The 13,087-nt window shown below is 38.4% G+C and overlaps 2 protein-coding genes across 2 annotated transcripts; one reads left to right on the top strand and one right to left on the bottom strand.

The window, feature by feature from the left end:
• The first annotated feature begins 8,134 nt into the window (after positions 1-8,134).
• Positions 8,135-10,219, top strand: LOC141814047 (putative serine/threonine-protein kinase PBL28). Its single transcript, XM_074702047.1, has 8 exons — positions 8,135-8,270; positions 8,426-8,513; positions 8,595-8,779; positions 8,950-9,148; positions 9,225-9,388; positions 9,464-9,568; positions 9,757-9,879; positions 9,975-10,219. The coding sequence occupies exons 2-8, from the start codon at positions 8,444-8,446 to the stop codon at positions 10,176-10,178; spliced, it is 1,050 nt and encodes a 349-aa protein (XP_074558148.1). The 5' UTR covers positions 8,135-8,270; positions 8,426-8,443; the 3' UTR covers positions 10,179-10,219.
• A 364-nt stretch (positions 10,220-10,583) lies between these two features.
• LOC141814023 (xyloglucan O-acetyltransferase 3-like) lies at positions 10,584-12,159 on the bottom strand. The gene is made up of 3 exons (XM_074702023.1): positions 11,909-12,159; positions 11,535-11,821; positions 10,584-11,457 (listed from the first exon to the last, which is right to left on the bottom strand). The coding sequence occupies exons 1-3, from the start codon at positions 12,156-12,158 to the stop codon at positions 10,693-10,695; spliced, it is 1,302 nt and encodes a 433-aa protein (XP_074558124.1). The 5' UTR covers position 12,159; the 3' UTR covers positions 10,584-10,692.
• Positions 12,160-13,087: the final 928 nt, after the last annotated feature.

The raw sequence follows: 13,087 nt of genomic DNA, 5'->3' as shown, positions 1-13,087 counted from the left end.
GGCAGGGGTGGAAAGTCCTAGTAGGTAACGGCACGATCGATGGTCGACAGCGCATGACCCACAGAAAAATAGGGGTCGGGATAAGTAGAATTCCCACGGGCGTCGGGTCGTTACAATAAAAAACCCTTCTGGTGGGTTACCAAATTCAAAGAACTTTAGTACTTTAGCCTGGGGTCTAGAGTTCGAATCTGGGAAAAGTAAAATCCACTGGGCATGGGTGAAAAGTCCTAGTAGGTAACAGTATGGTCGATGGTCGACGGTCCATGACCCGCAGAAACATAGGGGTTAAATAAGTAGAATTCCCACGGGCGCAGTATCTACGATAAAAAGGTGTCTTTTTATTGTAACGACCCGGCCCGTCCGCCCGTGGGAATTCTACTTATCTCGACTCCTATTTTTCTGTGGGTCATGGGCCGTCGACCATCGACCGTGTCGTTACCTACTAGGACTTTCCACCCCTGCCCAGTGGATTTTTGCCTTCCCCAGATTCGAACTCTAGACCTGCAGGCTAAAGTACTAAAGTTCCTTGAATCTGGTAACCAAGTGAAAAGCTCACTTGGTTACCAGATTCAATGAACTTTAGTACTTTAGCCTGCAGGTCTAGAGTTTGAATCTGGGGAAGGCAAAAATCCACTGGGCAGGGGTCGAAAGTCCTAGTAGGTAACGGCACGGTCGATGGTCGACGGCCCATGACCCACAGAAAAATTGGAGTCGGGATAAGTAGAATTCCCACGGGTAGACGGGCAGACGGGCAGACGGGCAGACGGGTAGACGGGCAGATGGGCAGACGGGCAGACGGGCAGACGGGCAGACGGGCAGAGGGGCAGACGGGCAGACGGGCAGACGGACCGGGTCGTTACATAAGGGTCAGCCATCTCAGAGCCAAAGGAAGCTATAACAGGCGGTGAAAGTAAGAACACTAGGAGAAGCAACGACTATTTCTCCACCGAAAGGTATCACTTCTTACTTTCATTTTGACCGTCATTCCAGAGTAATTGTTGTTGCTGGAATAACCACACCATTTAGGTTCACTTCCCCTTCTTGACAATGAACTATACGACCTTCGAAAGGTGGTGTGATTGCCTTCGTTCAATCCGATTTGTATTGCCGGATTACTTCGAGCCATCGGATATTAAATTGGACCATAGGTCCTCTCTCAGATTGTTTGTCTCCCCCCTTCGACTAGTATCGAAGCGGAGACATGACATGTGACTTAGGGAAGTCATCTTGAGGAGATCTCGACATGGATACAAGTAAAGGTAACTTTACTCAAGGTTGCTAGTTGATGTGGTTTCTGCTTCGCATAAAAGATATGAATTTATTTATGTCTTATCTATAATTATGTTTACATGTGTGTTGTTTCTTATTAAATTTGTTAGATGTAAAACATTTTTCATTTTTCTTACCAGGTATGCTTCTTCATCCATCTCTAAAGATATGTTCGAATCTGGAGTCTGCCCTTCTTAGCTTACAGAGCGATGTTGTTGTTTGGTTGTTCTATGTCTTTAAATCTTGCACATCGAGATTCATGTAATTCTAAAATTGAAAATAATTTTTCTAGCGTACTTACCTCTAAGTTCTTCGAGATATAATACGATGTCCACTATTGATGTCCACTCTTGGGTTCTTGAAAATGCATTCAATGCATATTTGAGAGTGTCTCGATTTGTAACTATCTCTTCATTGTTGAGACCAGTGATTATCTCTTTTAGCTTCGCATGTAGTTGTGTCACCGTTTCTCCCTTTTCTAGTTGGAGATGAGTCAGTTGATTCCTCAGCAAATCCCTTCTGGCTAGCTTTATTTCTAAGGTCTCCTCATGAAGTTCTAGAAACTTTTCCCAGAGGTCTTTGGCCGAGTCATAGTAGCATATCCAGTTGAGCTCCTGTACAGGTAACACATTAAGGAGATGGAACTCTGCCTTATCATTAGCTGTGAACTCATCTCGTTGCTTTTTGGTCCATCATTCATCAATTTCTTCTCTGTCCTCATTCTGGGTACTTCGAAACCATGTTTAATACAAATCATTATTTCAAAATCTGTTTTGAAAAATACCTCCATTTTCTTCTTCTGAGATTGTGAATTCGCCCTCGAACTTTTGGGTGGATGTTTGATCCGGTCATTCCTTTCGATCTAGTTATTAGTTGGCGGTTAGTCCTTTTGAGTGGTCCGACTCTGATACCAATTGTTGGTGCAGCAGAAATGGTCCGTGGATGATTAGAGGGGAAGGATGAATAACGACCTGCAATAAAAAATAATATTTTTCTCTTGCTAATTAACTAGCAAGGACACACATAATTAAAAAAATATATATAATATAAAAGTGAAGAGGCACAAAATTTATTTATTTACAACTCTCGGGTTGTTAGTCCAAGACTATGAATAACTCTACTAAGATCTCTTTCTTCGAAAATGATCTAGAGGCGGAGAAACTTCTTACAACAGTTGCGTAAAGACTATAACAAAACAAAGACAAGTATGAGTGTGTTGTTTTTTTTCGAGCTTCAGTCTATTTATAGCTTCCACCTTGATTTGACCATTGTGCTGACGTGATACTTCCAGACGCTTGGAAGCCTTTTGGGCGTCTGGATTTGTTGAATCCAATCTACTCCGGTAACAGTCCATTAACGACTCTGGATGACTCATTACGATCTAAGCGCTCAGATTCTGCTGACGTGGACTCCATCCTGATTCGTCTCAGCAACGGCTCGTGTTGACTTGGAATGGGTATCTGGGCGCCCGTAATGAATCCGGGTGTCTAGAGTCTGGGGCGCCTAGAATGGATCTGGGCGCTTAAGTTCGCCGAGTTCGAGCGTTGGAACAGTTCCAAACACCTGGAATGGTCAACCTTGTGTTGACCATTTTCCTCCTTTGTTCTGTTTTGGTCACCTTGTGCAATTTTTCTTCCGACTTCTCGTCCCTCGGATGCACTAAGTTCTTCCGGCTCGTTCCCGTATGTCCTTTTCGCTCCTGCCGGAGTACTCTTCCGCAACTCCTCGTACCTCGAATGCATCGAGCTTGTCGACTCCTTTCTTGTACTATCCTTCTCGCTCGCTTACGTCATCTGTCATGGTTCGCCATCTAGATTATGTGTGTTCTCCTAAGTTCCTATACATATAAACACACGCATTAAACATAACTCTGATATAATTTCAAATTTATTTGACCACACATTAAAATTCCACTAGGGTACTAACAAGTGAAAAGCTTGATATACTAATGAAGTCTGGTGATGATGACTTAGAAACTGTTAATGTTAATAATTTAGATTATGATATCGATGGTGATTAAAAACTATAGTATAGTAGTTTTTAAATATATTAAATTTGTATTGGATGACCTATGTATTTCTTTTCATTATGTTTTTTTATTCATCGTTAGCATATTTTCGATATTATGTGTGAGCAATAGTTAAGACTCAAAATATGATGTTAAAATTAAACATATACAAAAACATTGTAAGATATATTAGCAAATCTAACTTACATGTTTATCTCACTAGTTCGAGCATATATGAATAACTTATACTAATGAACTTGTATGTTTGAATAATATTTAAAACTTATATGTGTTATAATATTATTTTACAAATATCATCGTGCCAGATCTTACACGATAACAAGACGGTGAGAATATATTAAAAATTATTGATGATAAGTAAGCATTTTCATTATATTTTTAAATAATATTATTACTAATTCATATTTATAGTCTTTTTTTTATTATTTTAAAATATTAAAGAATTTTTTAATACAATTTTACTCTCCATGATCATAGTATATCTGTATACATCACATATCAAAATTTAAAGAACGTCACGGCATTTCTAGATATACACATGGACGTAGACCAATAAATTAAATATTTATATTATATGAAATTTTTTATAAACATTTTAATATTATTGATATTGTATAATAAAATTTATATTAATTTTTTTTATATTGTTGCAAAAGAAATATACTTGGAGCCATGACATGAGGCTAGTTTAAGATAACAAAAATAGAAAGTTGAGGTTTAAGATGCTTGGCAAAAAATTTGGAGTGAAGAAAAATGGGGGAAAAAATCAGAGACAACTCAAAAAATTAAAAATAGTGAGGTGAATAGCCCAAGTACGGGAGTTACAAAACACACAGCTAGATCACACTCTATTCTAGAGCATATTATACAACTAATGAGTTTTAAATAAATTTATATAAGTACTTCTTTATTATTATCAATGAACTTATTTTAATTTATAAATAAATTTATTTATGCAAGAAGAAATTTTACAACGACAAACTGATTGCTAACGAAGTTATTCGTAGGATGCATCAACAAAAGGATGACACTTTTGTTAATACTCGATCACAGGCTATTGATGTAAGTATCTAAACTTTATTACCTCTTAAATTTAATAATAACTAGCTTTATTATTTGTATATTAGATATTAGTAATATTTTATTTTACATAGGATGATATGACTGCTAGAGTTGTACAGACATCTCGGCCTGTTATAAAGGGAGAGGAGTCAAATATTCCATCACCTGATGTTATAAATGACATGTATTATGAGGCTATTGGTGGAACAATAAAGAAGTCCCTCTATGACTTTGGCTCACAGGCAAAGGTTGTATTTGATCGTGTATTGTGTACTCCTAGGTCAAGCGTCCAAGTTGTTCATCTAGTGAACTGTAAGAGTTAAAGGCGGAGAATGAAGAATTAAGAGCTTAGGTCACAACATATTAAAGCAATTGATGCAAGATTTTATGTCTCATATGATGTTCTGTCAACCATTAGCTCCTACTTTTCTTGACTTTTCTATGCTTGGTTTTGATTCCTAGAAGACTTAACTACTGATGAGTAGGTTAGTCATATATAACTGTTTCATATTTTAGTTGTTCTTAATTATTTTTATGTTGTGGGATTTATGTTATAAATATTTTTGTATAAATCTTTGTATTTTGAAATTAATGATTTGGATATTATTAGTAAATATTATTTTGATCAGTGTTAATATTGTAATTGAGCATAAGTTTCTATAAATATTAAGTTGTATTAGATTCAAGTCATGTTAAAATAACGACTTATTTAAAATTTTCGTTGCTAATTTAGTAATCAAATTTAAATTTGATTATTAAATATTAAAATGTAGTCATGCTAAAATAGTGGCTGATTTAAAATTTTTATCGCTAAATTAGCGATTGAATATTCGATTGCCAAATAATCATTTTCATGTAGTGTTCCTCTACAAAATAATATCAATCAATTTAATCAATAATATATATTCAAAGAGTCTAAACGTTAACAAGTCATTCGATTGGAATGGGCCAATCGTGTAGGATCGAGAGCATGTTAGAAGGGGTTGAATAATGTATTCAATTTTTACTTTAAGATTATAGAAAATAATAAATTAAATGCAGTGGAAATAAACTGAGTAAATTGCAGCAAAAATAATTTAAAATAAATAGAGCAACAATTAAGAATATAAAATGAAGAGTGGTATTGCCTATGGAACTTGAAATATCATAGCATTTTGAGCAGCGTAACAATCAGAAGATTTCGAGTGTGTGATGTTATAGAACAAGAGTCTTCATTTTTTGATAATCTAGGTATCCAACTTTTTGAATTAACTAATTCTCGAGGTGATCAGTCTGATTTCATGAAAATTTTTCATCAACCACCAAGGTAAATACAGAAAGCACCAAGTGGCTCGATAATCGCAATTGGAATAAGAGTCCTAGTCTTCTTTTTTTTTTTTAAGATGGTTGATTGTTGACGTGACACTTTTCTAGTAGCTTGAAAATTCTTCTGGTCATTATCTAGACCATGCTAATACAACTGCTAATTCAATTCACTTGAAGTTCGGATATGGCTGATGTTGCGACCTCCGATCACGCCTTGAGTGCTCAGAGGTTGGTCAAACTTATCCTTTGACCACCTTTATTGGATTGTCTAGATTTGAACCTCAGGTTGTCTGAAAGTCTTTCGGTCATCCAGATCGTCAAGTCACCTAGACTTGTTCAGGGTGCTTGGAAGTCCAATCAGATTGGATTTCATGCTCAACTTGATCTGATCCTAATCACAACTTTAGGTCACTTGAAACTCTTTCGATTGCTTAGAATCTCAAGTCAACTTGACCTGCTTCATGCACCACAAAGTTAGTCTACAAGCATATATTTTTTGACAATAACTATTACTCACTTTGACTTTGAAGTACAAGGTGGTTTCTCCAACAAGTTTGTGCCTAGCTATTAAGACTACCTTCAACCCTAGAAACTTGAAGTACTCCTTACTACTTTCTGTGTTATAAAGTCTCTTATAGCTTACTTGTCTGGTACCTCTACGACTTAGCTTGCTAAGTGTTCGGTGCAACTACCTGTTGACCAATCAGGCTTTCGTTGTTTGATGTCTGATCACCTGTGACCTACCAAATCTTTTGTTTCTTCCCATGTGTCCGGTCCAGTTGCTTACCGACCCATCGGAACTTTAACTACTTCTAATGTATGGTCACCTGACCCATTAGAGTTTGATCACGGCCTGACCTGCTTGCCAGATGTCTGATCTCCCTAATCCATGCATCTAGATTTCTCTTACCTAGTATCTAGTCACCTGATTCACTAGGGTTGCTTGATGTCTGATTATCTAACCTAGACTTTCGCTGTCTAGTATCTAATCACCTAATCCACCGAGATTTTTCTTCTGTTTGACTTTTTGTCACCAGACCTATAAATTTTTCTTGTCAAATTTTTTACACTTGCATGGTTGACACACATATTATAGATCTATAAAATGATCTAATTTTAAACTTTCTTGTCTAACAAATTGATATGATACTCCCTACACCAACAAATCGATCTAGATAGAGTAGTTAATTTTGATAGGTTAATAAGGCCAATCAATCTGGTCAATCTAATCAAGTCGGAGGAGCTAGCTTTGTCCAAATGGTCTAATCTTACTAAGTGGGTTGGTTAGGTCCATTGAAGTACATCATGCAGGTAAAATGAATTTAAAAATTTATTTACTAAGAGATTTTTATTTAAAAAGGAAAAAAAATTAACAAATAACGCATATGTAACATGAGTGGAAAAATAAGCTGCAAGAAGATTCTACAACACTTGTTGGATTGGAGGGTTCACCAAAGAGGTGTAAAGCACGTAAACACTACTAAATAAAATCATGGCAACTTTCATTTATTCTAAGGTAACAAGTTCATACTGTCTCCACGTACGGATGTGGTGTTTAAAATATTATATATTATTTAATTTCCATTTTATTCTCAAAATTTTTAAAAATTAGAGATTGGCTTAATCAGATTTATCAATGTTAATTTGCATTCTCATCCACTCAGAACGAAGGCATGCATACGTGCCCTGAGACATAGCTGAGTTGATTACGACGCTCCAGAGTTAGAAGAAGAAATTTCGAATACTGGTGAAGCTAGGCAACACCCTCCTGCGTGATAACTTGTAATTTCTCGATTTATCTCCTCACAGATGCCCGTAGGACCGATCGTTAATGGGACCGTTAAAGTGACGGATTTCACTTTTTTTACATAAGAAGGCATGCATACATGTATCCTTCCAAACTATTAGTTTATAAATGCATGATGATCGGTTCGAGTTAGTCGCTGGTTGTTGAACTCCGGCCACCTCACTCCGGCAAACTTGCATTTTCTGACATTTTTACGTAGCATGGATTGATATCGTCACCTTGCTGCCATTGACCAAATCCCAGCTTCTTACCTTTGGAGGATCAAAGAAGGATCGATTAAACAATAAAGAAAAGACCATTGTGAATAATTAACTGAATATGATGAGCGCATTTATTTAATCGTCGTTGCCAGGACAGTTATGAAATCCTTGTTGCAATTGAAGAATCGTAGGACGACTGAGACATGCAGGTGAGTGAGTGAAAGCTTCTTCTCACCAGCTTTCATCTCTCTGATTACGTACTCTCTTCTTTATACCAACACCTTCCTCTCTTAGCTTGCTTTGCTTATTACACACGTCCCCCTTGCTTTCCTCTTATCCTTGCCTTTCTCTTTTCTTTACTCCTTTTTCTTGGGTCCAAGTGCTTAGGTGGTTGTTTGTTCTCCCACCCTCCCTAATTACCTCCCATACTTGACTCCCAAGTGAGTCCCCCTGTCCCTTTCTTTCTCCTTGGCCTCACTCTGCATCACCTTTGTCACCCTTGTGCATCTCCTTTTTACTCCCTCCCTCTCTCTCCAAGCCTTCAACACGCTGCAGCTTTCTGTGCCAAAGTGGATGCCTCCTGCTCTTGCAATCTCAGGTGCGTGGGCCTTCCACATGATTGTGTTCCCTTGCGTTGCTAGTTACAGTCTAATGAGTTACTTGAGCATTGATCTTTGTTTAACTTTTCTGGATGCATCTCCTTTGCTAAATTCTTTTCATCTCTTTCTTACCTTTGCAAGCATTTTGATTCAGCTAATTCGACGGGTAACTATGCCTTTCAAGATTGTTTCAGCATGGAACAAAAGAAGAAGAAGCAAATCTCAGGATCATTTGGACCCTTGTATGTGATCTAGTTCATATCTCATGCAACAACAATGACTCTTTTCAGCTCTTGGTTCACTAGTAAGGAACTGTTTTGCAGGGATATACAAGCCTCTAGATCATTGGCAGCTTAAAGGACAAACACCCTCTTATAAAAGGCACAACCGCTCATCTGTGTTCACTCTGAAGGAGATGGAGGATGCAACATGTATGTTTAGCGAAGAGAACTTGCTCGGCAAGGGAGGATTTGGTAGGGTATACAAGGGTACTCTCAAGAATGGCGAGGTTAGTATTTCCAGAAAAGATTGCCTGAAAGTGATTCAAATGCCCTTAGTAGGAATTTATGGACTCGCTACATAACTTAAGGGTGTGATTGATGATGTCTGAACTTAATATTTGTTTAGGCTTTCAATATCTTGGCATTCCACTATTGCATTTGTTTGTCTCTCATGAAGATTGTAGCGATCAAGAAGATGGACTTACCTCCCTGTAAACAAGCAGACGGCGAACGTGAGTTTCGAGTAGAAGTTGACATCTTGAGCAGGCTTGAACATCCAAACTTAGTCACACTGATTGGGTATTGTGCTGATGGAAGGGATAGGTTCCTGGTATATGAGTACATGCCAAATGGAAATCTTCAAGATTATTTAAATGGTCGGTATATCAGTGAATTTCTTATAAACATAACTTGGAATTGAATGTGCCATCTTTATCGTGATTGCTAATCCAGGAATTAGGGAAGCAAAGATGGATTGGCCTTTGAGGCTAAAAGTAGCACTTGGAGCAGCAAGGGCTCTGGCATACCTTCATTCAAGCTCTGCTGTTGGTATTCCTGTTTTACACAGAGACTTCAAATCTACCAATATTCTCTTGACTCAACACTTTGAGGCCAAGGTAATGAAAGAAACTGAACATCTGAGAATAAAGTTTCCATACAGTCACTGGTGAATTGGTGATAACTGGATACAGATTTCTGATTTTGGCCTGGCTAAACTAATGCCAAATGGTGAGGACATATATGCAACTACAAAGCTCCTTGGCACTTTCGGTTACTTCGATCCTGAGTATGCATTGGTAAGCATCTACTTCCTGACTCAAAAGCAGAAACGATACAAAAAGATCAGTTTCACAATTTGGAATGTACCTTCAATAATTGACTTTGTTCCGATATCTTAAAATTTCAGTCTCTTGATGGAGTAGACTACAAGTATGAACTAGCCTTTTCCCCATCTTTTATATAATTTGCTCTCTAATTTTGGCAGACAGGAAAACTCACCCTTCAGAGTGATGTCTATGCATACGGTGTGGTTTTGCTTGAGCTATTAACAGGTCGAAGAGCAATAGAATTGAACCAGGGCCCTGGAGATCAAAATCTTTTATTGCAGGTAAAAGATTTCATATCTAGTATCACATTCATTCAAATTAATATCTTTTTTTGCTGAAGTGCAGTCCTTTGAGCGAATCAAAGTTTCTATTTCAGGTTCGACATCTACTAAATGACCGTAAAAAGCTTCGTAAAGTTGTAGATCCTGACATGGCTAAAGGCTCATATACCATGGCTTCTGTTTCCATGTTTGCAAATCTTGCTTCACGCTGTGTTAGATTGGAAAGCAGTGGAAGGCCATCAATGGCAGAGTGCGTGAAGGAACTTCAACTCATTATTTGTGCCAATATGAGAGTATAAAGTATCTGTCAAAGAACCCAGAGGAATTATTTGTTTGATAAGCATCCAATGGAGCATTTCAATTTTTTTCACAGTTACCACAAACAATTAAAAAAGCCTCTGTGAATATTGCAGCATAATGTAGATCCACAAATATGAAGTAAGCAAAATTCTTACAAATCTAAATAACAATGATGAGGTTTCATGCACTTGTTGTACTCTCCTACGAAATGATATCTGTATCATTTTTTACAAAATGTATACTTCAGAACCATCATTTTTTGCGAATGGATGAACTGATTGGATCGATAAGAAATAAGAATGGATGGATGAATAAATACACGGAAGGATTAAATCAGCTAGAAGTTTTTTGTGAAGTGGTTTGAATTAAGAAGGATTCTTTTACCACTGTTGCATGCCTTTCAGTTTTGATCTGCATGGCTCAAGTTTAAAGAGTTGGCAAAACAATTTTGTGGACATCACTGAGCATTTACCACAAAAATGATGATAGGAATAACAGGCATTAATTCAATGATCAAGACAAAGAATTCTTCATAAGAGTTGCTAGCAATACATCACTCCACATGTCGACAGGTCCAGGCAAGCACCAATGCAAGCAGTCATTCGGTCTTCCTTCAGCTTTCTTCGTCCAATGTCCCTCAGGATGACCATCAGCCCTCATCATAATAGCTTTTGTGATATCAAGAACCCCAAACTTGACCTTGCCTTCCCTGTGATTCTCTCTCACTCTTGCAATTTCCTCCCTTTGTATGTTCCTAATTTCCCATGCGACATCAGTCAGCCTTATCTGGCTCTCATCCAAGGGACTAGTCCTGTTGCAGTACCCTCCGTCAAACCATGACCCGTTCTGAAAGTGTGAAGGTGTGTAGGTCCTCAAGAAGGTGGTAAGCCCTTCACACTCCTTGCAGGTGCTTATGAAGTGGAGGCCTGTTCTAAGCACCCTTCTGATGGCATAAGTAACTTCATAACGAGTTAAGTTTTCCTCCCCGCAGTTAATACAGCCAATGAGCTTTCCTCCATCATACAAGTTGACTGCTCTGAAGAACCAGTTGCCACCTGAGAGAACAGCATAGTCCACGCCAGGAAGCTTCTCTGTCCAATTCCTGCTCGCCTTGTCCAAGTGGATGTCATACGAGGCTACTGTTCCATTTTCGATCCTGGGTATCGTCTCCACGATGTACTCCGTCCACAACACCATGAGGGTGAAATTATGCTCCGGGAAGTTCCACGTCACGCATTTGTCGAGTGCATCCCTGAAAGTGATGCTTGGAATCTCTGCCTGCCATGGAGTAATTGCATGGATTAGAATTTCGCATTTTATAAGCTTGTTTGGGAATTCCTTGGAGCATGCATTACCTGGGACAAGAGACACAGCAGAGATTCAACGTGATCTCGAGCCAGCGAATCGCCGATAATAGCCATCTTCTTCCCCTTAACCATGCCCAAAAATGTCTCCGGCTCGAACCTCGGTATGTCGCAGCCCTCCGGTTGCCATCTCCAGTAGACGTAGCTCTGATCCTTGCCATACTTGCCGCAGTTTTTTATATCCGGCAGCGTTGGGCATGTGGTGTTGGTGTATATCGAACCCCGGGGCTCTTCCACCCACTTGCCTTGGGATGTGTCGCACACCTCTGCGATGTCACCTTCACAAAGTAAACAAAGAAGCCTCATCGTCCATTCTAATTCTCCAACATTCGATTACAAATTAGCGCCATGTATAAATTGGTTACCAGAAGAAAGATCTGGGGAGGTGGCCGTATCGGTGTCGTTAGCAGGCAGAGAACTGCCTTGTTTTAGGCCTGCGCTATGCTTGACCGCAACAGAAATTCTGAATCTAGTTGAGGAATCCATGACGAAGAGAACGAGGATGGTGGAGATCACCATGAGCCACAAGAAGGGGGCGACCTTCTTCTGGATCACACTCCATTCGAGGTTGCTGTAGGGGAGCTTTGGTATGTAGGAGGAGAGAGCAGGAACCATGCTGCAGTAGCTAGGACATGTCACGGGAGATAGCCAAGTTATGCAGGGTATAAAAAGAGAGGCCATGCACAACCACCCTTACCTCAGTTGCTTGATCAACCAACTTATCTTCCCTTGGTAGGTCAACGGATGTGGGAATTGCAGAAACTTGTTTGACTTTTGGTTCGTCGAATCCTGGTCAAACTGGTTTACTGCTTTTGGTGGTAGGTATTCTGGTTGTGGAATTGGCGCTTGGGCACTAATGTCCAGGGCTATTGGTCATTACAAAATACAACAATACTTGCAGATTTCACCAACCAACCAAGAGGTTTGTTTTAGTGCCTTTTTTATGGAAAAAAAAAATTATCTGCATATATTTCTTGATGTTATAAAGTTATCATTAATTTTTGATAAAAAATTTAATGAAAACCAAAAGAGTTGGTTGAAAGAGATTTCATTATATATGAATTTTAATATTATATTAAGAGTCTTATAGTTTTATTATTGATTTATATTGCATCACATGTATTAATATTGTGAACATATACATAAGGAGAAACTCTCACATACATGAGTACGCAATAGATGTAAATATATGACTTGGATTATACTGACCTAAGTTGACTATTGTGTGGGCATTACTTGCACATCAAATGTCGGACCGATCAAGAAAATTTGTCCAAATGAATGAACCAATATTTTACTACTCCAATCAATTTTATTACCTACTCAATTGCATAATGGATGCATTAACCGATATTAATGGCATATCTATAACCTCCCGGGAAAATGGTCGACTACGGCTAGCATTTTGATTCGAGAGAGTAAAAGCACTAAATGGCCATTAATCAGTCATTTAACGTTGCTTAAGGTCGGTGCTCCTATAAAAGAGGAGGCCATGATCTTCAGCAAGGGGAGTACAAGCAAATTATATTCATTCACTTTCATTC

Source organism: Curcuma longa, chromosome 20 (assembly GCF_044706935.1).
Source record: "Curcuma longa cultivar G26 ecotype Majalengka, Jawa Barat chromosome 20, ITB_CL_G26_1.1, whole genome shotgun sequence".
NCBI lineage: Eukaryota > Viridiplantae > Streptophyta > Magnoliopsida > Zingiberales > Zingiberaceae > Curcuma > Curcuma longa.
Note: the sequence above shows the minus strand (reverse complement) of the source record. Positions and strands in the feature narration are given on the sequence as shown.